The sequence below is a fragment of the Epinephelus moara genome, chromosome 13 (assembly GCF_006386435.1).
Source record: "Epinephelus moara isolate mb chromosome 13, YSFRI_EMoa_1.0, whole genome shotgun sequence".
Lineage (NCBI taxonomy): Eukaryota > Metazoa > Chordata > Actinopteri > Perciformes > Serranidae > Epinephelus > Epinephelus moara.
Genome location: NC_065518.1, coordinates 37,491,247 through 37,505,244, shown reverse-complemented (window position 1 = coordinate 37,505,244; position 13,998 = coordinate 37,491,247). Strand labels below are relative to the sequence as shown.

The 13,998-nt window shown below is 39.8% G+C and overlaps 1 protein-coding gene across 3 annotated transcripts in view; it reads right to left on the bottom strand.

The window, feature by feature from the left end:
• mprip (myosin phosphatase Rho interacting protein) overlaps positions 1–13,998 on the bottom strand; it is a 159,400-nt gene that overhangs the window by 38,508 nt on the left and 106,894 nt on the right. For all 3 annotated transcript variants that reach the window (XM_050060259.1, XM_050060260.1, XM_050060261.1), the window contains exons 9-13: positions 9,582–9,686; positions 3,248–3,304; positions 1,708–1,776; positions 1,519–1,608; positions 431–540 (exon numbers count right to left, since the gene is read on the bottom strand). In XM_050060259.1, the coding sequence (XP_049916216.1) occupies positions 431–540; positions 1,519–1,608; positions 1,708–1,776; positions 3,248–3,304; positions 9,582–9,686 (431 nt within the window). The remainder of the gene's footprint in view (positions 1–430; positions 541–1,518; positions 1,609–1,707; positions 1,777–3,247; positions 3,305–9,581; positions 9,687–13,998) is intronic.

Sequence of the window (13,998 nt, the reverse complement as noted above, 5' to 3'; positions counted from 1 at the left end):
CTTGATGAGAGTGTCTACGGCATTCCCTGCACTAGAATTTGAAGTTGGCTCTGAACCAAGTTTGTTCCTCCCTCCCAAGACCCGCCCCCGCTCTACTTCTGATTGGCTATTAGCCTAACTTTGGTCTGGTTGGGAGCGAAAGCCATAGGTTGAGAGGGAGAGGTCTCCATTTAAAGCGCTTCTACCAGAGCCCATCTACTATCTGCGACGCACGCATGTATCCCGAATCAACATTTTTTTCCCCTCGCCGATAGCCACATGCTGGACATCCGGCACGGTGCCGGATTCCCATCACCCCTGTGTGAAACCACATGAAACTGCTGCATCCACAGGACATCCCCTGGTAATCATCTTTCCGGTTAATTTAGAGGCTGAATTATTTCTCAATATGGTTGAAAAATGTGTGCAGTAGTGACATGCTTGTACTAACCTTGCCACATCAGGGGCAGTTGAGGGTCTGACGTTCTTTATGACTGCCTGGATCCAGTTCCTACGTATACCTGCTGTCATGGCCGACAGAGTGTGCACTCCTTCCTGGGTCTAAACATTTAAAAGAACCATGAGAGATACACCGTGACCTACAAACAATACAAACACCTGCATGTAATGTGGATACAACAGCTCTTGAAGTCCTGTTTTTGTTGTGACTAAAGCCCAGTTAAGACCAAAAATACACAACGAGAGTTGAAACTTGCAATGCGCTGTTCTGCGATGTTGTAAAAACCTGCCAGTTCACACCAATGAAACTAGATGAGATGGTGTATCACATCTATGCAACAACTCTGTACTTCAGTTCCGATTTCCAGCTTTTCAGGCTTATTTTGTGGCTGAATATAATTTGTAGCTTCTTAAAACATGAATGAGGATAGTGATAGTGAGATACTGGCTACAGTTGAATTTGTAGTAGTGATAAAACGGTGAAAAACAGAAACAAAACAGGACTGATGGACTGTATTCATAATAAATACGCCACAATAGTATAAATATTCAGTGACCCACTGTCCGACACCGGCACACTGTGAAGACAGAAACAGAGGACTTGGCAGGGACGGATCACCTGCCACAGCAAGCGAACATTCCATCTGCGGTCATTTTGACTTGACCAGCCAATTTCACTACAAGCCGACTGGCTGTTCAAACAGGTGATGTGCTTTACGTTATAAAACCAGCCGCCAGCGATTTGACCAGTTGAGTTGTAGGTGACACCATCAGCTGGCTTGATTCTAGCTCAGACTGGCCAGTTCATACCCCTGCGACTTTTCTCTGCAACGTTTTAAAATGGTTTTATCTCATTGCGAATCATTGGTCTAAACTGGGCTTCAGATCTTTAACTTAAATGTGAAAATGGGAGCAAAAAAACTGTAGACTGCCCAACTATTTTACTGAATCACAGTGCAATGTATAAAGGCTTTTACATTATTTAAAAGGTAAGCCAAAAACAACACCTTTCCTATGCTAATATAAATGCCTGATATGATGATATAGTAAAAACATTTGTCCTATGAGAAGACCTCTTACATGTATTTGGAAACCATAGTTGCGTTGAGCCTGGTATTCAGTTACATTGTAGCAGGTGGACAGGTCAATCTCACCATCCAGGTCAGAGGCCTGAGGTAACACAAAGATGAGACAAAGAAAAAACATGAAATGAAAAAAAATTAAAAATAAAAAATACAATATGTATTAACATCAAACGAATAACCTTACCTCCTCTGCAATGGAGTCCCTGTAGTATCTCAGGCTGTGATCCGTCAAAACAAACCAGTATTTCTTCCACTACAACATGGACAGGACAGAAAGACAGAGTTCTGTAACGCAGCCACTCACATCCACAGAGCATGTTAAGGTAATAAGATATAAAGAAGAAATAGTCACATATTGAACGTGTAGTCAATAAAACCTGCTCTACATTGGCACAGAGTTTGCCTCTAAATATATCATGTAAAGATGTGTTTTGAAGCCTCAGACTCCACCCTTGTCTTTTAAGTCCATTGAAGATACAACATCAAAGTGTGACCATAGCTCTGTTAAGGCCATAGAATGCTACAGTCAGTGCTTTAGTAGGACGTTCAGATACCGTTTGAACTGGGCTTTGACTCCCTTTTTATTGACTATGTTGTTCTTTTTCATAGGCAAACCCTCAGTGTGAAGCTGCATTGCTTTTTTTCTTCTTTTTTTTCCTTTTCTTGGTATACTTCAAAAGACACACAACAGAAAAATGATAACAAAAATCACAAAAAACAAACAAAAAAAAGAGCACAGCAAAGACAAAAAACAAACAAAACAAACAAGCCCCCCCCCAATACCCTCACACACACACACACACACACACACACACACACTCATCCAAGGAGAGAAACATAGACATTATATAAATGAGTCCATATTGACTAATCCTCTAGATGACCAAACTGATGTCAACAGCTGACTTCAACGAGACGACACTCAGCTGGCAAGAGACCAAACTGCTTCATCGGTCGTTGCAACCAAGATACTTCATTACAGGGCCCCAGGAGTCATCCCATTTGTTTTGAAAAGATTGTCTGCTGAATCGCAATTTCTCCATATGTATAACTGATACAAGTTCATGTATCCAGTTCTGAAAAGATGGTGGATTTGATGACTTCCAGTCTGCAAGTATGAGTTTTTTGGCCAGCACTGTATCCGTTAACAGGGCAGGTTGGATGTAGGAAGGAAAGGCTAATGAGTTGGCTGAACATCCAAAAAGGGCCAAGTCTCTGTCAGGTAGAAGTGAGATGTGGAATACTTCAGAAAAGAAAATGAAAATTCTTGACCAGAATAAACATATAGCTGGACAATCCCAAAATAAACGTAACAAGATTGTTTAATTTACATTTATCGCAAATTGGAGACACAGAAGGATAAAATGTTTGCATCATGACCTTAGAGTAGTGAAACTGATGTATGACTTTGAACTGAATTAACCTGTATCTGCTGTTTATTGAACATGTATGAATATATGAAAGTGCAGTCGTCCATACCTTGTCAGGGAGAACATCACTCATTTCTCTTTTCCAGGCCCTCAGGGCATTGCTTTTTTTCCTTTACATAAATGCCAATAATCTATATATTTGTTGCTCTTTGTCAATATGTCTGGATGATTTGAAGATAGATATGTTTTTTTTTTAAAGTTGGTTTTACTCTGGATTTTAAAAAAAAAAAAAAAAAAACAGAAATAAAAAATAATGATGTATTCTATTGTATTTGGCACACGGTTAAAAAGTACCTGGCCTTGCTCATCCAGCTTCACCATCCAACCTTTCTTGAAGTTCAGTAAATCTGGCTGGAAGAGAAAAAAGACCAAAGAAAAGATAATGAGAAAGCATAGATCTGAAATAATACAGAAAATTAAAACGTTAGGTGTCAAACTGTTTAACATGCAGAGATGATCTCTGAAGCAATCAAATACAAATATAACCATGTCATTTTTCTTTTTAAAAGTGTTGCAGTACATTACCACCACTTACCTTAACATGTAACAAAATAAAGCAGACAATAAATTCATCCAACAAGTAGCCAGATTAAAAATAACACTGGCAATGATAAACATTCAAGTACGAAATTGGGTAACACTTTATATTAAGGTACTATAATAAGCGTTAATTAATGCTTAATAAGCACCAATTAACAGTTAAGGAGCACTTATAAGACAGAATAAGATGTTTATTACGATTAATAAGACTATATAAGTGTTAATTATACCATAATTAACAGAGTTATTATTGCATATAGAAGCATTATAAGCACTTAATAGAAACTTGATAACAGTTTATAAAGCTATCATAAATATTAATAATATGTCTATTTACATTAATTATGTAACTCTACCCCTATAAGACCCAATCATATTAAATTAATAAGGTGTTATTAATAGTTAATAATGATCCTTTGCAGCTACTGGATCTAAAGTGGGAACGGTGTCGTATAAAGGTTAATAAATTATTAATATGCTCTTATTAACAGCTCATAATGCATCTTTGCAATATGCTCTTATTAACAGCTCATAATGCATCTTTGCAGCTACCGGATCTAAAGTGAGAACAGTGTTGTATAAAGATTAACAAAATTATTAATATGCTCTCAGGGCTCAAAACTAACGGTGTCCCGACGTCCCGGGGACTATAAAAATTGCTACTGGGACACAAAGATGATGTGTCTGTGACAATTCCGGGACAGCAAAAAAAAAAAGTCAAATATTGAAATGGGTGTTATTTACAAGGTCATTATGTATGGGTATCTGAACGTCGCTTTTGTCGTTGAATTTTCGTTTGAATAATTTCAATAAAAACTTATGAACAGCAAAAATACAGTGGCTTTTGCTGTTTTTTTTCCAAGACGAGCAAGGTAAGGAGAAGGGACACTGAGGTAGACCGGCAATATTAAGCTTATCAATATACTGTTGCCTCTCTGGTAGGCATAGCGTGCTAAAATAATCCTTTGCCATCTTATTATTAGCTAATTATTAGCTAGCAATAGCTAATAATTTTAGCTAGCTAGCTAGCAATTAAGTCGTGGAGACGTGAAGGCGCGGCTGCAGAGGCAGAATGACAGCGAACGAGCGAAGAAGGGGCCTCGTTTCCCCTTTGAGGGCGTGGCTTTCAGATTATGACGCGTTGTGATCTGTCTCTATAGGCTAATGTTAGCTTATTGATTTTTAGCTAGTTCTAGTTCTTTGGGATAGCTAACACTAGCAACTCTGCTAATCATGTACATGATGGCCTTACAAAGTTATAAAATGTGACTGTGCTCTAAATTTTGATGTTTATGATAATGATGGTACAGTTAATCAGAAGAGGTGTACTCAGTTCATTCAGTCAGTAATAATTAGGCTAGCAACTTTAGCTACAGAGATGAAGGTCATGCTTGAACTAGCAGCCAGTCATGTTTGTAAATTTCCTACAGGTATGCTGAGTATAATGAACACCCAGATAACAGTAGTATGTTTTAGCAGAACCTTAGTGTGTAACTGTGACACTCAGAGACATTCCCCCAATCCCAAATAGATCCCTTACAGACTTGTTGACTCAAGCCCTAAGCCCTTACAGACCAAGGACCAATTCCATTTCTTCCCCTGAGCCCTTGTCTTGGCCCTTCCCATTGGTTTTGCGCGTTCACGTGAGGGGAAGTGGTGTCCCAATTCTCCATCAGGTTAAGAGCTAACCTGACGGATTAATTATTTATTTAAAAATTAAATTAAAATTAAGATTAAAATTAACACTCATTAGGTCTTATTAATGTTAATAAACACCTTATTAATTTCATCTGATAGGGTCTTATAGTGTCTTATAAACCAGTAATAAATGTGGTTATTATTCTATAATTAACCCTTATAAATGATAATTAATGTAAATAGACATCTTATTAATATTTAGTATAGGTTTATAAACTGTTACCAAAGTTTGTTTAAGTACTTATAATGCTCCGATAAGCAATCATAACTGACAAGTTATGCTGTAATAAACACTTAGTCTTATTAATGTTAATAAGCATCTTATACCATCTTATAAGTTCTCTTAAACCGCTAATTTGTGCTTATTAAGCATTAATGAACGTTTATTACAATACCTTAATATGAAGTGTTACCCAAAATTTAAATGTTAATACATTGTTTAAAAGTTAAGCACAACAAAACACATGCTCACTCAAGTCAGCTGAGGGTAGAAGTTGACCCTAGCAATGGATCAAAGACAAATTTGGGAGATTGTCTAAATGTGGGCCAATGGCCAGGGGCAACTTCTGCCACTTTTTGCTCTGTGCTGTTCCAGCTCAGAATGCAGAACCCAGTGTGCAATACTGGTGTAGTGTGCTGTGATTCCACACAGTCGAAGACACACACACAATGGTGACATCAGGAAGCAGTGCTTAGTTGTGATATGCACTATCACACACACACACACACACACACACACACACACACACACACACACACACACACACACACAGAAAGACATCTGTTTTGCTTCTCTATCCAACAGGAATACAATAAGACACATGACACAGAATAGGTGCAATGAATACACAAAGCGGGAAAAATCTGCACAGATAGAGAGCATACTAAGGAAAATAACCTGAAGAGGAGAGGGACAGAAGGGGGCTGCACTGCCCCTGCAGCATGGAGGTTTGGCCTACAACATCCACACCCTCTCACCACCACACCAAAATCAAAGAAAAAGGCAACTTTAACTACAACAGAAATCATACAATCTGAAACTGGCTGAATTGACAGTCCTTGAGTGTGAAAAAAACCTCCTTTCTTTTGTTCAACTTAATGAGAGATCAAAGTTTAGCTAAAGTTGTGAGTCCCTTCAAAGTAGGGCTGGGCGATATGACTCATAAATAAACATCAGGATCATCAGGATATACTTGGCGATATTTTGAAATCTTTTCTAAAGCACTACTACAAAAATACAAAATGTATTAAATGAACTACAGTTACAATAAAGTTAAATAAAGTAGCCACTGTCATAATAAAGTTAAATAAAATGCTGTTGTAATGAAGTTAAATAAGGTACTGTTATAAAGTTAATGTATTGTTTTACCTAAATATATCAAAACGGAACCACTTGAGCTTTTATTTTGAAGCACCTGCCTCATCCCAGGCTTAAGTGCTGATGGTTTTGCTGTGAACTTGAAGCTACTGGACAACAGTCAGATGTTAGCAGAGATCACAAAGTTAAACTGTTGCCACTGTGCCCTGAAATGTGAGGATTTATTCACCCTGAGCTGGAGACATCAAACAGCTCTCCAGTTCTTACTTTAAAAGTATTTGCAAGTCAAATTGGTGCTCCATGGCTGTAAAATGTAACTAAATAGTCACGGTCTGGAATCCTACAGGTACAAAGACACATGCTTCCTCTGCTTATGCTATTGTATTGTATCATTAAGTTTAACTCTTACTGCAGCACTGTTGAACATGAGGATTTATTCACTGTAGGCTGCAAAGAAAGCAACAGCTCTCCAGTTCATATATTAATACTATTTGCAAGCCGCGGTGGTGCTCTGTGGTCACAAAAAGCGACGAAATAGTAATGCTAGTGGTCTGGAACCTTGCAGGTGAGAAACGTGCGTCGTTTGTCGCTCAGGAGAAAGTGATCTGGATGGGCGGAGAAGTGTGTGTGTGTGACGTCTCTTGTACGTAAATCTTTCTTTGTGTGTGTCTATGAGAGAGAGAACCGAAATGCCAAAGCGAATCTCATGCCGGTGGCTGGGAAAAAAAAGAAAGTGACAGTTTAAACTTGATATACTTGTTTGCAATATAGACATTCTATACATCGCACACGCAACAAGCCATGATACATTAAGTAAATATGATGTATCACTCAACCCCACTGAAGGAAAACTTTGCCCAAAGGTGTCACTGAACTTTTGCTGGCGGACAGGCAGAGAGCTCTGGACACTCCCGGCACAGAGGGGAAACCAAACACTGCTCATCCACACATGCTGCCCACATCACTGTGACACAGACCTGGGTAAAAATCTGCAAAGTTTCCCTTTCAGAGAAACGTGTGGATGGATCAAATCAGTTTGTTTATTCTGCTCAAACTCACAATGCTGTACAACATAGCTGTGTGTATCAAAAATGCTCCACATCTCCCTCAGCAATTTAATCCTAGGAAAACATGGTTTTCTGAACAAAGCTGTTAAGCTGTGGGGGGACGACCATGGAGACCTTTCACGGTTTTTAATTTGCCAAATTCTGTTACTGAACCCAACCTAGCTTCTCAGCCCACAGCTGAAGACCTGACACTGATGCTGACCATGAATCTTACAGCTTAGCAGAACAGGAGTGGCTTTGTCTGCCAGACCAGAGACACATTCAAACACAGTGGGCTTCATTAGGAATTTCAATTATAAAGCACTGCTTAATGTTAAATGATCAGAACAAATTTGAAGCCAAATACTATCATCAGCTATATCGCTTCATCTTGCTGTATCTAAAAATCTCCTTGTCAATAGGATCATTTGGTTTGTAGCTCATATGCAGGGTTTCTAACAGCATTGTAGGAGCCTGATGTGTAGATTAAACCTTAGGTATAGAGCTGAAATGATAAGTCGATTAACTATTTAACAGAAAACAATCTTCAAACACTGTTTTTCCAAGCAAAAATGCAAAACGTTACCTAATTCCAGCTTCTTATTTGTGAGTATATGCTATTTGGACTGCTGATGAGGATGAAAAGCCATTTATTCTGACATTTCATAGACACAACTCATAATCAATTCATCGAGGAAATAAGTGGCATATTAAAAATGAAAAGAATCATAACTTGCAATCTTACACACACATCTTGGAATGACAACCCCAGAGAGAACAATCACATGACTCTGCAGCTCTATATAGTTTCCTATCATATTTTATTAATTTCTCCAGTCACCTTGAGACGTCCTGTTCTACATATCTACCAAGTTTAGAAAAAATCGATATGGCGGTTAGGCCTAGATAAATGAGCTCTCTAGTGCCCCCATTTTGTTTTATTGGGTCAATAATGGAGGGGTCCCCTCAGATTATGTGGTCATATGCCTACAAAGTTGCGTGGTGATCGGTGAAGATGCGACCCTTGTGATGTTATACAACTTTACTGTATGTGATGAGCCATCCCCTCCACAATATTCATTGCCTTATAGAAGCTCAGTTTTAGTAAGTTTTCCAACTTTTGCCAAGAGGGAACTTTAGATATTGGTCCCTAGATTATGTTCACTGAGTTTCATGCAGATCGGTCAAACTTCGTAGGAAGAGATTGATTTTAAGTGTTTTTCAAAAAATTCAAAATGGTGGAAAATCTATATAACCGGAAGTTATGGGTTCTTGAGGCAAATTTGTTCCTTATGAGGAGAGGCATCTCTGTGCAAAGTTTCATGTCTCTACGACATACGGCGCATGAGATATGCCCATTCAAAGTTTGCTATTTCAATTGGTTGCTATAGCGCCCCCCTTTGGCCAATTGATGTAATATTGCTTTATTCGCATCCGCCCATGACCCTCTACCACTGTGCCAAATTTCACATGGATTGACCAAGTCAGTGAGGAGAAAAACGTGGAACAGACACACCCACAGAGTTTTCGTCATTATATAGTAAGATATGCTTAAACAGTAGCCTAGAATTTTTTTGTATGTCTGAAACCTTATATGAAACCAAAAGTAAGTTAATTGCTTACTATTTCCGGTGAAATATTACAGTATGCAAACACTGGACACTACGTTGACATGAATATCCCACAATGGGTTATCATTAGCAGCCACAAATGGATACAATCTGGCACCCCAGTTTAAAATCTAGCCAGTGGAGGCATTTGTATCATTACTTAAGACAAACTGTATGCAAGTAAATTCATTGGTTTATGAAGATATGGATCATTACAACTAAGTTTTAAAAGAAGCCCAGTGGCCCGGGTTTGACTCCAGCCTGTGGCGCTTTGCTGCATGTCACTCCCTCTCTCTCTCTCCCCCTTTCACGCTTGTCTGTCCTCTCAATTAAAGGCTAAAATGCCCAAAAAAGTATCTTAAAAAAAGAAATCAAAATGTCCTTTTTATTAAAGCCAGAGAGGAGTTAGCACTCACCGTCATGACCGACTCAGTTGTCCTTCTGTCCAAAGACTTGGCTCTCCTCAGAGGTGGCAGGGTGGAGGGAAAATTCAGATCCTGACCCATGTTATGTCTCTGCTCCTACACAACACACACGCAAGTTTTTCAACATTTTTATACCTGTGTAAAGCTTAAAGCTCAGACTTAGGGTGAAAAACTATACCAAAAAAACAAAGAGTAAAAAGTAATAACAACGAATAGTGCTTTTTGACGATGTAAGAGTCAACATATGATAAACAGAAATCATAAATCATTTATAGTACCTCATATGTTTTTGGCTGTTTGTGTGGGCATTAATGTGCTGAGGAAAACTGTCATGACAACCCAAGCCCACACTCTGTAAAATTAACTCTGCACCACAATTGTATGCCTCCTCAACCAGTCAAGTTGCAGTTACAGTTTACACCTGTCTGTCCAGAATCATATGTAGCATGTGTGGATGATGCTTCACAGAAGCTACATAATCTCAAAAATGGATGTTTCACACATATCTTAAACCCAGCAGCACAGATGATCAATACAATCAGCACAGTTTCAAGATCAGAGTCACCAATTCAGTATCCAACCAAACATTTCCCCCCTCTGTTCCTGAGATATGACATTGAGTAATGGCCAGAAAGTGTTTTTGCAGAACATGATGTCACAGTGAAGGTGACCTTTTGGAATATAAATGTCATCACCTCATGATTTTATCCTATTACACATCTGTATGAAATTTTGTCATGATTAGTATATAAATTCTTAAATTAAATCATGTTTTATGAGGTCGCACTGAACTTTGACCACTGACCACTAAATTCTAATCAGTTCATTGTTGAGTCCAAGTGAACGTTTGTGCCAAAGTTGAGTAAATTTCCTCAAGGTGTTCTGAGATATCTTGTTCACAAGAATGAGACAGACAGATGGACAGTAGACAGACAGACGGACTTTCAGTTTAAAAACATAATGCCTCGTGCCACATCTGTCACCGGTGTGTGTGTGTGTGTGTGTGTGTGTGTGTGTGTGTGTGTGTGTGTGTGTGTGTGTGTGCGCGTGTGCGCGTGCGTGTGCATGTGTTCCAANTGTGTGTGTGTGTGTGTGCGCGTGTGCGTGTGCGTGTGCATGTGGTACAAGGCACATAGGTAGCCTTGGCATCTTCATCTAAACTTAGCACAAAAAGTAAGGACATTTGTGTTTGGTAGATTATTTCTTTGTTGTAACAATGATTCTTGGCAATAAATCTAATACTGTTGGAAAGCCTGTTTGTTTGCCTTTTAAATGGTGCCACATTTGTAAGGAACTTGCATTTGCCCTGCTGCAGTGGTCAGTTGGTGTCTGCTCCAAGAATCGGCATGCCATGTTTGAGTGATCTGGATAGGGCCAATAGGACAACTTCAAGCTAAACCAAGTTGCGACATTATTTGGAGTGAGCCCTGGTACCATCTGCAAACTGAAGGCCAAGTTCCATATAATGGGGGATGTCAGAGACAGGCTGCGAAGTGGGCGTCCCAAGAAGAAGGCACCCCAAATAAACCTTTTCCTCTTCCTGTCAGCACTTGGGAACCATAGGCCGTCGTCTACAGATTTGCAGTCAAGGTTTGCAGGACGATATGGCCGAAGGCTCTCTGCGCAGACAATGCGGAACAGACTACACGGAGCCAATCTCTGGTCTCATAGGGCTGCCAGGAGGCCTGCCATGACTGCCCTTCACCATCAGGCTGGGTTGCGCTGGTGCCTGCAACACGTGCACTGGATGACAGCGATGAGTCCAGATTCTGCCTACGGCAGTTGGATCATAGGGTCAAAGTGTGGAGAAGACGCAGAGAACGCTTTGCTGATTGCTGCACCGATAGAGTGACATCTTTTGCTGGAGGCAGTGTGATGGTGTGGGGCGGCATCTCCCTCACTGGAAAAACAAGGCTTGTCATCATTGGAGGCAATCTCAATGCAGAGAGATACCAAGATGAAATTCTGCAATCGGCAATTCGGTAATCCCATATCTCTACAGTCTGGGACCGAACTCTATCCTCCAAGATGACAATGCTCGCCCCCACAGAGCGGGGTTTATCAGAGATAGAATATGGGAGTGGAGAGGATGGAATGGCCTGCCAGCAGTCCTGACCTCAACCCCTTTGAACACATGTGGGATCAGCTTGGGCGTGCTGTTCGTGGCAGAGTGACCAACACAACCACATTGGCTGACTTGCGACAAATGCTGGATGAAGAATGGGATGCCATCCCACAGCAGTGTGCGACCAGGCTGGTGACCAGCATGAGGAGGGGGTGCCAGGCTGTTGTGGCTGTGTATGGCACTTCCACAGGCTACTGAGGCTCCTGTTTGTTAAATGAAAAAATTGTTAAAGTGCAATATGTCTTGTTTCTTCAGACTTCAATCATCAAATCCAAACAAGAGTCAACAGCAACAAAAAGCTGTTTGGCACCGGGAAAGAAGATTTGGCAAATTTTTCATGGGTGCAACCCACATACTCAGCTCTGCTGCTCATCCCACAAATGCATGTTCCTTACAAATGTGGCACCATTTAAAAGGGAAATAAACAGGCTTTCCAACGGTATAAGATTTATTGCCAAGAAGCATTGTTACAACAAAGAAATAATCTACCAAACACAAATGTCCTCACTTTTTGTGCGTAATTAATATACACACGTGTTGGTACCCTCCTGTTAAAGAAAGAAAAACCCACAATGGTCACTGAAATAACTTGAAACTGACAAAAGAAATAAAAGATAAAAATTTACTGAAAATTAACTAATGAAAATCAGACATTGCTTTTGAATTGTGGTTCAACAGAATAATTTTAAAAAACAAACTAATTAAATGGCCTGGACAAAAATGATGGTACCCTTGACTTAATATTTTGTTGTACAACCTTTTGAGGCAATCACTGCCATCAGGCGATTTCTGTAACTCTCAATGAGACTTCTGCACCTGTCGACGGGTATTTTGGCCCACTACTCATGAGCAAACTGCTCCAGCTGTCTCAGGTCTGAAGGGTGCCTTCCGCAGACTGCTTGTTTCAGCTCCTTCCACAGATGTTCAAAAGGATTTAGATCAGGGCTCATAGAAGGCCACTTCAGATTAGTCCAATGTTTTGTTCTTAGCCATTCTTGGGTGTTTTTAGCTGTGTGTTTTGGGTCACTATCCTGTTGGAGGACCCATGACCTGCGACTGAGACCAAGCTTTCTGACACTGGGCAGCACGTTTCCCTCCAGAAAGCCTTGATAGTCTTGAGATTTCATTGTACCCTGGACAGATTCAAGACACCCTGTGCCAGATGCAGCAAAGCAGCCCCAGAACATTACTGAGCCTCCTCCATGTTTCACAGTTGGTACAGTGTTCTTTTCTTTGTATGCTTTATTTTTGCATCTGCGAACATAGAGCTGATGTGACTTGCCAAAAAGCTCCAGTTCTGTCTCATCTGTCCAAAGGACATTCTCCCAGAAGCTTTGTGTCTTATCAATATGCATTTTGGCAAATTCCAGTCTTGCTTTTTTATGATTTGCTTTTAACAGTGGTGTCCTCCTCGGTCTTCTCCCATTCAGTCCACTTTGGCTCAAACAGCGACAGATGGCGCGATCTGACACTGATGTATCTTGACCTTGGTGTTCACCTCTAATCTCTTTGGAAGTTGTTCTGGGCTCTTGGGTTACCGTTCGTATTATCCGTCTCTTCAATTTGTCATCAATTTTCCTCTTGCGGCCACATCCAGTAGAGCTGCTCAATTATGGAAAAAATCATAATCACGATTATTTTGGTCAAAATTGAAATCACAATTATGCAAACGATTATGCGGCGTACATGATGACTTATGACACGACGGCATATCATTTTTGTCTCCGTTTCAATGGTTGTCTGTCTCTATGTGTCAGCCCTGTGATAGTCTGGTGACCCGTCCAGAGTGTGCCCTGCCTCTCGCCCAATGTCAGCTGGGATAGGCTCCAGCACCCCCGCGACCCTCAAGAGGATAAACGGTTAGAAAATGGATGGATGGATATTGGAAAAAACTGACATGGCGATTTTTTTTAATTTTTTTTTTGCAAAATATATTGCGATATTAAAAAAATACAAGAATTTTCACCAGATGACTTGAATAGCTCTATTTGGAAAGAATTAGGTTGAGTCACCATAACACCACTGTATTCATATCATTAGTGCTGTCAAGAGATTAAAAAAATGGAGAGATTAATTAATTATGATCTGTAATTAATTGATCTAATTAATCTGTTTTTTAATCTCATCTCAAAATTGCTGAGAAAAGCCCTCAACTTGAGGTATTTTCATTTAAATTCATTACATTATTGTGGCAGATGATCAAAAGATTGATATATATTACAAAAAGTGGTTTTATAAAGTCATAATTATTGTTTTCAACAATAACACACTTGAACACAGATT